Source organism: Neolamprologus multifasciatus, chromosome 1 (genome assembly GCF_963576455.1).
Source record: "Neolamprologus multifasciatus chromosome 1, fNeoMul1.2, whole genome shotgun sequence".
Classification (NCBI taxonomy): Eukaryota; Metazoa; Chordata; class Actinopteri; order Cichliformes; family Cichlidae; genus Neolamprologus; species Neolamprologus multifasciatus.
In genome coordinates, this window is record NC_140439.1 from 18,764,711 (window position 1) to 18,780,937 (window position 16,227).

Sequence of the window (16,227 nt, forward strand, 5' to 3'; positions counted from 1 at the left end):
AGTAAGCAAAGAAGAAGAACTTCCGCAAGTCACGGAAAGATTACCTAGGGGTGTTAGCTGCTAGCTCAAAGCTAGGTTAGCACTGTATGCATATGTGCAGTCTGTTCTCTAAATGTTGCCATGATTTAAGACCAAACTCCCCTCTCCGACTAACGACATCCCGGTAGGTAGAACATATACGTTTATTGTTAGGCATTTACTCCTTTTCTGGTCGGTTTCTAATGGCTGAAACACCTATTAATGTTATTGAACTCAGTTAGCATGAATGTTTACAGAGCTAGTGTAGCTTACTAGTGGGTTACGTTAGCTGCTGTTAGGAAAGATAGTTTCTTAGCTAATTTCTGCAAATTTTGCGTTTGTTTAACGACCTTTTCTCTCTCGCTCGCTTTTCATGTTATGGTTGTTATCGTGGACATTGTGGTTTGGTGCCATCACCCTGATAGTGGTAACATTCCCGTTATCCAGCTTCGAGTCATTGGCAGCAAATGCATTGAAATCGGCATATAAACTAGTGATTTTTGCCAATCACGCGACAGAAGACAGGTTTTAAACTGATGCCTAGTGTGCTTCGTGTTGTCTGAACACTTCCTGGAGTTGCCATTGATCCGAAACCTGTGTTTACAGCGGCTGGTTAACGAAGAGGTGTCAGACATGTATACCTCTGGGAAATACAGCTCGCGGGGCCCTGCTCTCATCCCTCGGATGAAAACCAAGCACCGCATCTACTACATCACCCTGTTTTCTGTGGTGCTGCTTGGACTAATCGCCACAGGGATGTTTCAGTTTTGGCCGCACTCCATTGAGTCCACAGCTGATTGGACCCTCGACAAGCGCAGTGTTCACGACGCACCTCTGATCAGACTTCCCGTCTCCAGTCCCATACCTGAGAGGGGTGACCTGAGCTGTCGCATGCACACCTGCTTTGATGTATACAGGTGTGGCTACAACCCTAAGAATAGAATCAAGGTAACGCTACCTGGAAACACTCCCCACACACAGACACTCAATTTTCTTACGTAGAAGTCATGAACAACTGTTGAAATTGTGCTTGCAGGTTTATATCTACCCTCTGCAGAGGTTTGTAGATGAATTGGGGGTCCCCATCAGCAGCACCGGCCTGTCTCGAGAATACAATGATCTGCTTAGTGCCATCTCTGACAGTGACTTTTACACAGACGATGTTACAAGGGCTTGCCTTTTCATTCCATCTATTGATGTACTAAATCAGAACTCCCTCCGTATAAGAGAGACAGCCCAGGCTCTGGCAATGTTACCCAGGTACTCAGTTTTTATTTTAATTCAGATCCTCAAAAAAAGTCTGAAACGCCTCCTGGTAATTACTTTGAAATATTGTCTAAATTTACATTACTGTAGTTTCAGTGGCGATCAGGACACCAAAACTCCACGTGTGGAATAACAAATCAAAATAGATTTAAAAAAAATGTTTAAATTGTTGACTTTCCCCAAAATAACCCTAACCCCAAAAAATTAAGGTCTCAAAAATCCCCTTCCCTCCCAAAGTTATACTTTGTACTGCTGTAAAATACTATAATAGAAATAATTTCAGCCTTATTTCATCACAATAGGTCTTTGTTGTGATGCCTCTGATTTTAAACATGTATTGGAATTTAACTGTTTTGATAGTTTTTAATCTGTAAAAGATTCGCATATTGTCTCTTAAATATGCGCAATATTCTGTTTAACCAGTATTTTTTGATACCAAATAATACATTGATAAATTTTGAACTTCTTAAAACTACTAAATGCTAACAGCTTAAAGTCAAATAAGGCTTTTCTTTTTAAAATGAGCAGTTATTTATTCAGGTAATTAGAGAAACTTCATTCAGTTTTCCATTGTTTAAATAATCTTCAAAGTGAGAAGTTGTTACAGCTCCGATCTTGATGATGATGTTTTGTTAGATGGGACAAAGGGATGAATCATCTGCTTTTCAACATGTTACCTGGAGGCCCTCCTGACTACAACACTGCCTTGGATGTGCCCAGAGACAGGTAAATAGAACACATCCTAACAGAATTAGTTTGCTGTGATTGAAGTCACTGAGAAATTAAAAAAAAAAAACATGATTTGAATTTACAGCATCGTAGTATTGTATGTTTAAGTAATGCAGTGGAACTGATTATATTAATGACTGATAATAGTAAATGAGATGCTCATATTTAGATCAAAGCTTTGACACTTCCATAGTCTTTGTTCATTAATTCCATTAATTAATCCTCATCAGCTGAGATTGTACTGGTACAGCTTAAAAGCTGTCTAGAAATATGATAAATAAGCTTTCATGTTGGCCAAAAGACTTGTGTTTTTATGATTTCTGTCAACAGTCTCCTGCTTGGAGGTAAAAATGCATTCAACTAGAAAACAATGTTAATCAGTTTTTGTGCAGAAATTATCAAAGTTCAAAAAAGTATTTATCAAAACTCATTCACTCATTCAAGTCATTCACAAATTGTTGAGTGATATTTTGATACAGATGAAAGATCTACTTACAAGCAGGTAAGTGAGAACATGTTTTCCAGACCCTTTAAGGTGACTGAGTGAGAGTGATTGTTAAGGATGCAAGAGGTTGGGTTTATTACCACATGTTTGAGACACTGAACACTATCTTAGCTGTAAGGAATTTCCTGTGCTCATCCACTGTGTATTTGGCATGGAGCCTCATCAGAACCAGGTGTGCATGTCAGCATGGTTTCACTTTATAGAATAGTGAAACCACGAACTTAGTACAGAATCCATATCTTTGGGAACTGTTTAACAATATAACCACAAGCAAATCGGCATTGCTGTTAACAAAATGTAAATTTGAATGAGTGAATTTGTGTTGAGCGTGTTAAGGTTCCTCTTTTCTGGAAACATTGCTACAACCCAGATCTGTTTGTTTCAGAGCATTGCTGGCTGGAGGTGGTTTTTCTACATGGACCTACAGACAAGGTTATGATGTGAGCATTCCAGTTTATAGCCCCCTGTCTGCAGATGTTGACCTGCCTGAGAGACAACCTGGGTAAACACATGTCACACATTGATTAAATTAAAAGCATTTCCTAATTTATCTTCTCTAATAACTGGTTTCCATATCTTCTGACTCCATCCAGGCCTCGGCGCTACTTTATTCTTTCTTCACAAACTGCTATTCACCGAGAGTACAGAGCCGAACTGGAGCGATTGAAGGAAGAAAATGGAGAAGCCCTCCTTCTTCTGGACAAGTGTAGCAACCTCTCTCAGGGTGCTGCCTCTGCACGAAAACGATGCTACAAATCGCAGGTGTACGACTACCCACAGATCCTGCAGGTGGGAAACATAACAATCTGCACTCAAAGAGTCATATTTTTCTCGTTAAGTGCACTCATTTAAAATCTACTTAATTTATTCATGTTCAGAATGCAGTTAAAGTTTTTTCCTTGTAATTAATAGTTTGTTCCCAACATTTCTCTGCAGGAGTCGTCATTCTGTGTGGTCTTGAGGGGGGCACGTTTGGGTCAGGCTGCCCTCAGTGATGTGCTGCAGGCTGGCTGTGTTCCCGTCACTCTGGCTGACTCCTACATTCTGCCGTTCTCTGAAGTACTTGACTGGAAAAGGTCTGCCTACATCTTAATACAGTGGAAAAATAAATCGTTTGAAAGCCTGTCATATTTAATGCTTTTTTTTCTGCACAGGGCATCTGTTGTTATTCCTGAGGAGAAGCTGTCGGAGATGTACACAATCCTGAAGAGTATCCCTCACCGACAGGTTGAAGAAATGCAGAGACAGGTACAAGACAGTGTTTAACATCTCTCAGCAAACTTCTGCAAAACTAAAGAACATTTGGTTGTAGTTTATATTTGGTTTGCACCATACATTTAGATGTCAATCAGATATCCACCATGTCGGATTGACATGCTAATCGCTGGGTTTTACAGCACTTGCATGTCATGTCTGAGATGAACCTGGTCCTTAACCAGCCAGCCAACCAATCAAGCCCTTGAAAACCAAAACAAATTTTATGTCATGTGCAAAAGACAGAAATTTGGCTGGCAGTCTTCCTTTTTGTGAGTTTCCTTCTTTGCTTAGGCTGGATTTTTAAAAGGCTCTCTGAGGACTTTATGTTGATTCTAGCTTGAATGAAATGGACAGAGACGGCTCACTCGCTTTCCATTTGCTATGTGCATTGAGCCACAATAAACAAAAGTGAAAGCAGCCACGAGAGAGGTGCACCAGTTCAGCTGCTCCTCATTCACTTGTATCAACCCAAGTCCATTTACCAATTATACTAGCCAAACAGGCATTTTAGGCCAAGGGCTCAAAGATGGGGTTGGTGTTGGATTACGCCAGATATACTCTAAAACATGGTTTGCTTGTCAGGTTGCTAGGTTTTTCTCAGGGGTGTGGTACTATGCTGTGGACATCTCACAGCTAGCATGGAAGCATACATCTGATATTTTTTATTCACTGGTCACAGAAGTACTCTTCTGCCTTCTCTGATGGTGTACAGATGGATCAAACTGATCACCACTTGAGGTTTTTTTCTGATACATTTCTCTTACCAAATTTTTTTTTAAATCATGATTTAGATCATTTATCAGACTGAAAGAAGTATTTTTAAGACAGAATTTTACTTTAATGTTCAGGACAAATGCTAGATAAAGCATGTTTCTAATATCCTGTTTGTATTTGTTGATAAGTGCACCATGGTACATTCCCATGTTTAAAAAACAACAACTAAAAACACAAACCTTATTTATCAGAATGGGGACATCATAGTTTTGAGATATATTAGCATTCACAGCCACAGTGGCTAAGTTCCAAAATGAACAAGGATGTGAACTTTTATTATAGGTCACTGGGGCACTTTTGCTTAATGTACGATTATCCAGATTATTCCCAAATAAGAGTACTGCACATTGTTCTAGATAAACCATAGAGTAAAGTTCATGCTGATTTTTTTTAAAGCACATGTGCAACAGAGCTTGAAAGGGACCTGTTGTGCTGATTTCCAGCTCCATACTTTTATTGTGAACTCTACTGCAGTTCAAAATAAGTTCATGTACCCTAAACTGGGCTTTGTTGCAGCCCTTCAGTTAATCTGCTATCCAGACATATTAGTTCCTCTCCCTTTAGGATCACCCTGATTTTAATCCTACTTCCTTCTGATTGGTCCCTCCTCCCAAACAGGAAGAAAAGCAGATGAGTGAGATTTCTGAAGTGACAGCCAGAGATATGAAAGATGTCCTCGCTTGTTGACATCATACAAAGCTAAAAGTTAACTAAAACTTGGTCTGACAACAAGCAACCAGTTTGAAGTTAGAAAGGTTCATAGGTTAATTAAACATACACTGACCTCGTTATGTGGAACTTAGGTGCTGTTTAATATAAACTTTCATTGTGGTAAAGGGAAAACTCAGTGGGTCCATTTAAACTTTTGAGATAATGTATTTTGTTAGATCTGCCAGCAGAGGGCTCAGCAACCCTTGATTTCAGAGTGTGTAAATCTTAGGTGGTGTGATTTGTACTTAAAATCTAAAAACAGGAATCAACAATGCATACTTGTGTCAATGGAAATGAATGAACAACTAAGCATAAGATTAAGGTTTGTTAAATATTGTAGCTATTCCCTTTTAAGAGTCAGAGGTAAGGGAAGTAATTGTCATATTGCGTGGGGTGGGGTTTCCAAGCAAGAAAGGAAATGGGGAAAGAGAGGGAGATTTGATGAGAAAACAAATCGGACTAAGATAAGCTACTTTTGTTTAATTTTGTCTCATTCTAGACCTAATCAGAGTGCAACAGAATACTGTTGAGCCTCTATCAGTAGCCAACGGACTTGGTTCAAGCTGCAGAACTCATTTTCAAATTTGAGATGATGTAATTGCATCAAATTAGGTCACATTTAAAAAGGCCACATACTAAACAGCTGTGAGATGTTAACGGTGCTCAATTGAGGCCACTCCAGAGCCAGTGTTTGTGTATTTACTCCTGTTGTTTTCTTTGGGTCATATCCTCAAAATAGGACACATAGACTGCTGATCTTTATTAAATTAGCACAGACAAATCAATTGTGTCATTAAATTAGAAAACATAAGAGAGATGGAGGGAGTCACTGCCAGTGAGTTTAAGTTAAACTTACTCCTCATCCTTTCCTTAGACTGTTTCTATTTTGCTGACCCTGCCTATCGTCCCAACTTGCAATAGTCTCACTGTATAGGTATTACTGTAGTCTTCTTCTTACATGCAAGCCTTCATACAGAACTGAGCAATCAGAACAATGACAGTGGCTTCACTGGCTTTTTTGGTCATTTATTTGTTGTCCATTAAATTTAGTAGCAGGTTGTTAATTTTACCAATTGAGTTGCAAATTTAATCTCAGCTGAGGTGCTCCAAACAGATTCCTGTTTTCTTTCCTAAACACAAACCCAGGAGTTATATGAACTTCGCAGTTTAAGGTTAAATAAAACATGAAAACACAGGTAAAACAAAGGAAAATGGGAATCATCGCATTGTGTGCCTCTTTGTTACACTACAAAATGATTTAGAGCAACACAAACATGCTGATAAAACTGGATGGAAAGGTTTTCCCGGTAAGCGTGATTTGAACAGACTTCAGGTTTCACTGCTGTTTTTGATTATATCAAAAACACTAATGACTGCCTATTTCTGTACACAACTCAGTGACTGCCAATTCTGGTTTACAGGTTAATTCATGTGTCAGGCACTTGAGAGCTACAGCTGATTTAAACAAAGCCATGCAGACTACCGTCAGCTTAACTGTTATTGTGCACTGCTTTGACATTTTAATGATTATAAACAACAAAAAAGCAGGAGCTGCTGGGGAGTATTTTAAACCAGCCATTACATCAGATTACTGTTACATCATACATGAATTATTTTTCACCATTTGCAGCAGCCTCATAGTTAAAATTTACATTACACCAGTATTAAAAAAATGATTGGAGAAGTAATTTTTGTTCAGCTTATGGATTATTTGGTTGGACGTATTTGTACTGCTGTACTTTTTGTTTTAAGCAGTAGAACCAACAGGGACCAAGTATAGACTATAGACTTGCTGCACAGTTACTGCTCCAGTTGGAAGACGTAGAAAGGGTTTCTCTTCTCTCTTGCAATGATGTCTGTTCTTCCCTGCTCATAAAAATTCCTCCAGGCGCTGGGAGAGGGTGGAGGGGAGGGGAATGGGCCCTCAGGCCAGCACAGTTTGCTTTTTGCCTCCTCCCGGTCGGAAAAGAAACTTTCATCACTGGCTGATTTATGGACCGTTGGGATTCCCCCTTGAGATTAGAAAGTCTTTTTGGATTCTCCTCAGCTCCTCTGTAAAAATATAGGCTCTTTTTGTTGTTCTACATCTCCAATCTTTCATCCCATGACATCGACATTGGCAATTTAGGGAAATGTCTCATGGTTATGTGTTAACAAGCTCTTTGTTTAACATAGAGCATCCACAAAATGCAGTAATGCTCATGGACGCATCCATTAGGAGGGCAGACTCTACGATATTTACATCCTTCACCCCAAAACTATCAGTAATTCAGATTGGGTAGAGTCATATAAGTGCAACATGGCACTGTCCCTTGAAGTTTCATAACAGTCAGATCTTGAAGCAATTTTCATGATTATAGAAATTTAACACATAGATGACTTCCATGCTTCCAGTATTGACAAAAACACAAAAACTATGTGAAGTCAATGGTGAATGAGAGCACTTGGAGATTCCAGAGTCCGTTGCTGTAGCATTAAGATATGGGTTAAGAGTTCACTTATCATAAAGTCAAAGCAGAGATGTGTTGAAGGAAAACAGACGCAGTCAAAAGAGATTTCATTGGGCTTCAAAAGAAGAGTCGTTGAAGGACAAAGACGTTGGAGAGGGCTGCAAAATTGTCTTCAAAGTTGTGGACCAGGGAATATCTGGATTTTACAGTTATGACAACGCTCTGGTGTTATTTTTTATAACTGCTCCACTCTGTAGGTTAATATGAGAATAAAAAATGTTTTTGGAGGACATAATATCATTTCATGTGGCCAGTGAAATAACATATTTATCTTAAAGTTAGTAGTTCTAGATTTACAGTTCTGCTGTGAAAAGAATTTTTTTTTATATGCACTGAGTTATCTTATATCTATTTGCAGCATTTTTTTTAAAATAATATTTACGTAAGATATGTTGCTAAAGTTAAATGGACTGGTTCTTGGATAGTGCTTTTCTGTTCTAGTTGAGCATTCAAAATGCTTTCTCATTCTCCTCCTCATAAAAGCACGTCTTTATTACATCTGAGTGTGTTCTATCAAACATTAATTTTCCAATGAAAGCATCGGCGAACATCTTGGGTTTAGTATCTTGTCCAAGGATACTTTGGAATGTAGACTGGATCATCCAGGGATCGAGCCATTGACCTTCTGTTTAGTAGATGACCTGCTCTACCTCGTGAGCTGCATGACACGAGAGAATATACGTAACACTGAATGTGAATGCACTGACCCTAGGCATGTCGTGTTTTTACTCTGGCTTGTCTGTTTCCAGTTTTAAGTAGTTTTATGCCATTTGTCTACAGGCACGCTGGTTCTGGGAGGCCTACTTCAGCTCCATGAAGGCTATTGGCTTGACAACTCTCCAGATCATCAACGATCGCATCTACCCATATGCTGCGCGTACTTATGAGCAGTGGAACAATCCACCTGTGGTGGTATGTAACTGTCTACACTTGACATTGACATGCATATTGCAAATGTTTGTAACTTTTAGTCACCAAACAGGATATTTAATGTTCCATTATTATCTTTTAGTTTTGTTCTGTTGCTTTTTTTTTTTCAGTTCTTTTGCAGCAAACATCTGTATAACCTATAAAGTCCTTGGCTATTATGTGCTGAGCTGCTCAGTTGTATTCCTAGAAGTTTTTTTTGTTGTTGTTGTTGTTGAAGACATCTGAGTGACACTCGTCCAAAATAGAGCTTTGGCTGCACAGGCGCTCACAGTACCACATAAACTTTCCCACTCTCCTGTGCCTTATAAATCAAAGCCTCTGTAGTGGAGTGACAGTAGATGCCTTCCCTCTTTCTGAAACACCACAGATGCAGTGCTTCACAGTTTGGTATACACCCAGATAGCTTTGAGGGAGCCAGTTTGTGTCAGCAGTTCTGCGCTCAGAGGATGCCTCCATTGTGGTGAAAACTAAGTTCCCGTACGCCTGAGTCATTGTGTTTGTAGCGAGAACGTTGGATGTGAAAGAATGGTCTCTGTGTGTGTGCGTGTGTGTGCTTAGCATCCCTGTGGTTATAAGAGTTTGTGGCTGCCGACATCTTGGCTGGGGCGACCATCTCTCAGGAGTTGTTAATCAGCTCGGTCTGATCTAGAGTCTCCTCCATCCTCCGCCTGTGGTGTAGAGGCGTGTGCATGTCAGCTTGTGTGTAGATGCATAATAATGGCCTTGGATCTGTCAGATGTCTACAAGTACCACATTTTAAGTAGATCCACTAAAATGCCAAGATTAGAGGTGGCACTTGCAATCCGGATGCGTGGATGTAAACAGTCAACACTTTGAGGGGTGAGGGTTTTTTTGGTGGGGGGGACTCCCTTTCCAGTTCTGCTTAAGTCCATATAGTATTTCAGGATTAACTGGTTATCCAGCTGTTCACTCTCAACCACGACTTCACTCTAAACCAGCTCGCTTCACAAAACGGCTTCACTTGACATTTGCCTCTTGTGTCAAAATGTTTCGTATTAACATCTAAGCCACCAGTCCATCCCATCAGAATTACTTTGGTCTCAAAGTTTGTCCCAACCCAGAGGGTGTTGACTGTGTCACAGGACAGGTCTTTAGATGTTCCTGCCTGAAATGGGAGATAAAGTGTTGTCTGTATGAATTCTGTGAATGGATGGTGAGGAGAACTTGCACACAGCACTAAATACATCAGGCAGACATTTTCCCCCTCTCCTCCCCTAGTCTTTGGGTGGTAATTGAAAGCACATTGCCCAGGACTGCTGGTGCCTTTGGAGAGGGGGTGCTTTTCAGAGCTGCTTTTTGTTTGGGATTTGTAGGTAGCGGGCATACTTGTAAGGTTTTTACATTACAAGAACTGAGGCATCTCAGACTTTATAATGTTTTTGTGGTGATTGGGACCTGGGCATAGGAAAGTCTTTTTCTTGTTTTTTCTTAAAGTTAGAGTACAATCTTTGAGTATTTGGGCATTACTCCTTTAAAAAAAAAAAGTTAAATATGAAAGAAAAGAACTGCTATGAGGTCGAACTGCTGACTTTGAACGACATACTGAAAGTGTTTAGGCTGTGTGTGAAATGCCATTGAATAGTAGGGGTGGGGGAAAAAATCAATACTGTGTAGTATCGTGATATTTTGTTTGCTAATAATGTATCGATACAGGGACAGCAGAAATCGATATTTTGTTACAAAAAAGGTTTTTGTGCTCTGACTTCAGAGCATGTTGATCCTTTTTCTGAGCAAGAATCCTGACATTCCTTCACTGTCCAAATGTGTTTAACTTGTTTTATGGCAGCAATAAACATGACAGTTTACTTATTTTAATTTAAGACATGTTTTATTTTAATTAAGTTTAAAACTTTTTTATTTAATGTAAAATTATATTTTGTTTTAATTTACTTTCAAATTCTTCAGTTGCTGAAGGGGCTGCATAGTTTTCATAAACTGCATAGTTCAGAATAGCTATAATTGTACCAGATGGTTGCGTTCAGTTAAGTTGGACTAGACTGTAATACAAACCGTTCAGTTTGTCAACAATAAAACTGAAATGAGAGAAAGACTGAGTGTGAGACTTTGATATTAGATAAAATGAATATTGATAAAGTTTACCTTTATGTACAGAATCTGAATATTGCAAAATATTTTAAAAAATTGCAATAATATTGTATCGTGCGTTAAGTATTGTGATAATATCGTATCGTGCGTTAAGTATTGTGATAATATCGTATCGTGGGATGTATGGTGATTCCCACCTCTATTGAATAGTATTTTATATGCTAAAGTAAGGTTTTGGTTTTTATAAGTTAACTGAGTAGTACATGAGGTGCATGCTATTCTTGGGAGAAAGTTTAAGTATCTGGTCACCGGTCAATACACCATCTTAAATATCCCACAGTGTAATGCAGTACATGGCAACACAGCTCGATGACAATGAGGACACTAAGATCTAATACTAACAATGCTTTAGTTAAAAACGGACATGAATGCACCAAGTAGTGCCTCAGAAGGATTCCTAGGACTTTTTAAATGGTTGAGCCAGTGTGTAAATAATCAACAGGTCCATCACATGTGTATAAAGAGAAGTTAAATATTTAAAAATACAGTTTTGGGCACATCAGAAAATGATTAAATTCCTTGAAAGAGAAAAAAAATGCTACAAGTAACTCAAGTAATGACATGCTAACAGAAGTTGTGTAGCAGTTCTCAGATGTCCTGATGTCTAAGATTAGAGAATAACCACCTAAGCAGTTCAAACAACCAAATAAAATTCTTCTTCTTAGTTTAAATGTTTAGTATAAAAGCAAAATGACTCCTACCACTATCTGATGGTTGATATTCGAGCTGTGGCTTTCTTTTATCGAATCTTTTCTGTTTGACAAATGACTAAACTGCTCTCAGCGTCTTTTAGTCTGTTTTCATGCAACTGTGCTGCCTATATGTGTTAGTTTAATTGTTTCCCCCTCTTTTTATTTGACAATGTGACAACGACCACAGTGAAGTTTCCACTTGCCAGTAAAGTGCTTTTTTTTTTTTTTTTTTTTTTTTTATTGTGATGGAGTGAGTGATGTTGTGTAAAAGGCAGTGGCCGTGTCTCTGTTGACAGACTTGTGTTGATGCTGTGGAAGCAGCCACATAATCACACTGTGGCCACCTGGGACCAGAGAAGAAACGGGGTTTATATGTACTTCAAACAGACCACGGATTTACTGTGTTAGATGCGCTCTCTTTGCTGTGCTCAAACAAAACAGTGGAACTTTTTTTGGAGCTTTTAATGAAGTTTATCAAGGGTGCCCTGAAGGTCTTATATTTGCCAGTAGCACACGCTTGTTAAGTGGAAGATATGGTTTGGTTTTATTTCCCCTATAAAAACACTTTAGAAACACAACTTGTTGTTTGAGACTGGTTTCAGTAAATTCAAAAGGAGCATAGATTTAAAAGATAATCCCACTCGATGTATTGTATTTGTACTTTTATAAATAGTTTTAAGCAGTTTACTGAGGATTGCATTCTGTTCTTATTTACTTTGTACACACCATCACAGTTTTTTTGGAGGTGAGTTTATGTGAGCATTTTTTAAACTAACGGATTTACATCCAGGATTACGTTCCACACTGACTTTAGATGGCCGCTACTCGCAACTGGGAAAACTCTTTTCATTTTTATGACTATTCCATCCCATCCTGTCCTCCCTGTCCAGCCCACTTTCTCCTACATTTTCCTGCCTTAGTCTCACTTGTCACAATAGCATCACAAGATCAGTAGGCACGAGAGGTTGGACACCTGTCTCAATTTCCAACTCCTTTCTTGTCCTTCTGTGCTACTGCTTCTGTAGGGTTTACTTGGCACTGTCACTGGAAGCTTTTGGCTTTAAGTACTCAGCCTCTGCTAGGCCCTTTGACACACTGTTGGACGATTCTTGCTCCATTATAAAAAGTGACCTCACTCACCACTAAAGCCCTGTTATTGGGCATTCAATCATGGAAAGCATGACAGGCTGGTTTGACAGAGAATTCATGAGACTAGCGCTACAGTGGCTTTGCTTGGAAAGGACAAAAAGAGTGAATGATAAAGAATTGAAAAAGAAGCTCCAGGCATTAAAAGCTTATGTCTTTCTTTGTCTCCTTTCTTGTACAGAAGTGGTCCAGTGTAAACAGCCCCCTGTTTTTACCACTCATCCCACCGAGGGCTCCTGGATTCACAGCAGTGGTGCTAACCTACGATCGCGTTGAGAGTCTTTTCCGGGTCATCACGGAAATCTCCAAGGTGCCTAGCTTAGCTAAACTGTTGGTGGTGTGGAATAACCAGAACAAGAGTCCTCCTGAGGGTGAGTGGAAAACATTCAAAGTCATGAAACTTTTCAAAAGCCTCTACCCACTTTGAAGTTTACTGGGTCAAACCAAACTAGCTGGTAATGGAAGCAATCTTGTAGAAGAGACTGTGATTGGTATTCTTGTTAAATTGTTTTGTGTTCAATTGAGAGGGGTTTCTGATATTTACTTCTGCCCTAAATTACCAGTCACAACCACAACAGCCCTCCACTGCACTTCTATTGTGATACCATATTCTTGTTTCCTGCTTTTCAACCAGTTTCACCCAGCGACAGCCAGCAGTCACTCACCAACTGGTCAGGACCAGTCTGCAATCACAGGATATTATTGATTGGTCTCTAGGCCAAAAGAGCAGCCAAAACTCATCTCCCCACAAATGGTTTCATGCTCTCTGGTTGCACAGAGGGTTTTTAAAATAAATTTAAAAAAAAAAAGAAAAGTAGAGCGGACTGGCAAAACACTGCCCCTAAAAAGAGAAGTGTATTAATGATATGCAGATCACCTAGCTACTAATTTACTGATTGCTCAGCGCTCCAGTCATAGTCACATGTAGAGTAAATAAATGTGTTGGTGCTAATAAAAAAAGAACCTGTTATTAGGACTTGGTTGGTACCAACTAACTCTGTTTAACTTTTTCTGCTTTTCTCTCAGGCTATTTATCATCATTAGTTCTTTACAGATTTCTGATAGTGAGGTCTTATTAGTGGTTATTTATGGCACAGTGCCCTATAATTATTTACCCTTATTAGGCAGTTAAGTATAAAATGGTTAGTTCCTTATCCCACCGACAGCTTAATTCAGATGAAGGTGTTTTATACCGAGAATTAAGTCTGTCTTTCTGCTGTAAGAGTTGGCTAATGTACTCAAGTAGTGAATGGCTTTGAAGTGCTGTTAGTTGCCTTTTCATTAGAGGCATCAGCTGCGCCTGGTTTGATGGAGCCTTTGTGTCCTATTAGATTTAACGAGGGGCCATTGATGGGTCAGACTTATGGGGCACAACCCACTATGAAGGCAGATTTCTTCCCTATTCACACCTAGCCTAGATTTGATGTGTTAATGGCTCACTGTTTTTGCTCCACCCCTTTTTTAATTTTTTTTTTTTTTTATACACAATCCAGCATTACATCTATTTTTAGCAGTAATTTGTTTTATAGCAAATAATCTTTTGACTTTTATTGTCTTGTTTATAAGCCTGGAGGAAAAAAAAGAAAAAAAAAACTGATGACAGATCCAAAGAGAGTGTGGAAAAAAAAAAAAAACTCGGGGCATTAAACCCGGCTTATTTTTGACAATAGCTTTTGACAGGAGACCTCAGACTTGGTTAGGAGGACCTGGAGCTCCTCTCATGGGCTTCCAGGCCTCAGTTACTCCATTAATGGGGGAACACATTCTGTGTGATCTGTCTGTGCCATAGTCCGTGCCATGGACACTGCCCAAGATCTTTGAAATGCTCCCCTGTTGGTCTGCCTCCTGAAGAATCGTAGTGTGGTTAGATTTGCATGTGCTAGAGGTTAGTATAGCGATACGAGTCAGTGAGGGAAGTTAAGCTCCCACAGCACTATTTTTCCACTGCCAGCAAAGATTTCAAAACCTCTTTCAGGGGTAAATGATATCTTCACACACTGATTTTTTTTCTAATCATTTTCAACCTCTAAATGTCTTCCACATACATCTCATTTTTATTTGCAGTCATTTAATTTGATTATTCAGTGACACCAAATATAGCCAACTCATTATCACATAACGTGAACTCAGCAATGTTTGTCTTTAAAAGTACATTTTTGGAATTTTTCTTTCTGTTTAAAAAAAAATTTTTTTTTAAACAAAAATAGTTTTTTCACCATTGATAGAAACTCTTTGGCCGAAGATCAGCGTCCCACTCAAAGTCGTGCGAACCAAAGAGAACAAACTGAGCAACCGTTTCTTCCCCTATGACGAGATCGAGACCGAAGCTGTGCTAGCGATTGATGATGACATCATCATGCTAACATCTGATGAACTGCAGTTTGGCTACGAGGTGAGGAAAAACAAAAGAAGAATTTAACCTTGGCCATACTTTCCAGTCATCTCCCTGATGGCAAGTATTGCAGGGAACCACTTCAAGTTGATCCCAGAGTTTAAAGTCATTGAGTGAGATTACAGTGTTTATTCTCTAGTGGTTGGGGATTTGACTGCCTGTTTAATGTGTTTGATGTGTGAAGAACAATGACAGGTCTCAAGCTGATGCTTTCCATACTCACATACCTGTCCAGCTCTTTTTAGCCATGGACACTCACCTGAATCCATTTAAAAACCATTTAATAAAATTATGCTCAGTTAAAGGGTAATTACGCTGAATTACAGGCAGTATAGAGGAGGAGTTTCACTGTTGGTGACTCTGCTTATAGAGGGAGGTCAGATTGACTGCTGGTGTTGAGCCAGCAGCCTGTTGAAATATTCAGCTTGTCATGAATCAGTTTCTTTCTGAAAGCGTTCCTTTGTTTTCCAAGTTTTTGACTTTGAGTAATTGTTTTTGGAAAAGCATCAGACGCTGATATTTGGATGTAAGATTAAAACTTCAATTGAACTTTGTTCTGAATATTTCATTTTTTATGCAAGTCCTTAATTCTTATCTCTGTTCGCGTTAGCTGAGTGTTAGATGATCTGTCTTCTCTTCGGCTCTTTCCAGGTTTGGAGGGAGTTTCCAGACAGGCTGGTGGGCTACCCTGGGCGGCTGCACCTCTGGGACCATGAAATGGGAAAGTGGAAGTATGAGTCGGAGTGGACCAATGAGGTCTCCATGGTTCTAACTGGAGCTGCCTTCTACCACAAGGTGATCTGAGACAGGTTGCTTGAAAACAAGTTGAGCTTTAATTTGCCGCGTTTGTTTTCCTTTGGAAAAATGAGCCCATGTTTCAGCATGTTTAAGACTTCACAAGAAGTATGTAACAGTTCAGCAAAAGTTGGGGTAATTTCTGTGGGAAGATGATAAAGCATAGACTTTGGGTCGCAAGTCATTTTTGGAATTTGTGCCTCGTGGTCCCAGCATTGCTATGTTTTTGTATTGCTGCAACTATTTTCTAAACTAGCAATTTTTCAGTGAAAATGTTTGAAGCTCATCTTAGATTAGACCACAGCATCAGTAGTGCATTGATGTAAAAGAAGTATTGAAGGTACTGATGGTACTTTTGCTTAACAGTAATGCAAA

General features: G+C 39.2%; 1 protein-coding gene across 1 annotated transcript in view; it reads left to right on the forward strand.

Annotated features, from left to right (window-relative positions):
* ext2 (exostosin glycosyltransferase 2) overlaps positions 1-16,227 on the forward strand; it is an 18,731-nt gene continuing 2,504 nt past the window's right edge. The window contains exons 1-12 of the mRNA XM_085153736.1: positions 1-163; positions 625-966; positions 1,055-1,278; positions 1,921-2,010; positions 2,904-3,020; positions 3,112-3,307; positions 3,455-3,594; positions 3,673-3,766; positions 8,551-8,682; positions 12,847-13,036; positions 14,891-15,057; positions 15,709-15,852. Of these exons, the coding sequence (XP_085009862.1) occupies positions 652-966; positions 1,055-1,278; positions 1,921-2,010; positions 2,904-3,020; positions 3,112-3,307; positions 3,455-3,594; positions 3,673-3,766; positions 8,551-8,682; positions 12,847-13,036; positions 14,891-15,057; positions 15,709-15,852 (1,809 nt within the window). The 5' untranslated portion in view covers positions 1-163; positions 625-651. The remainder of the gene's footprint in view (positions 164-624; positions 967-1,054; positions 1,279-1,920; positions 2,011-2,903; positions 3,021-3,111; positions 3,308-3,454; positions 3,595-3,672; positions 3,767-8,550; positions 8,683-12,846; positions 13,037-14,890; positions 15,058-15,708; positions 15,853-16,227) is intronic.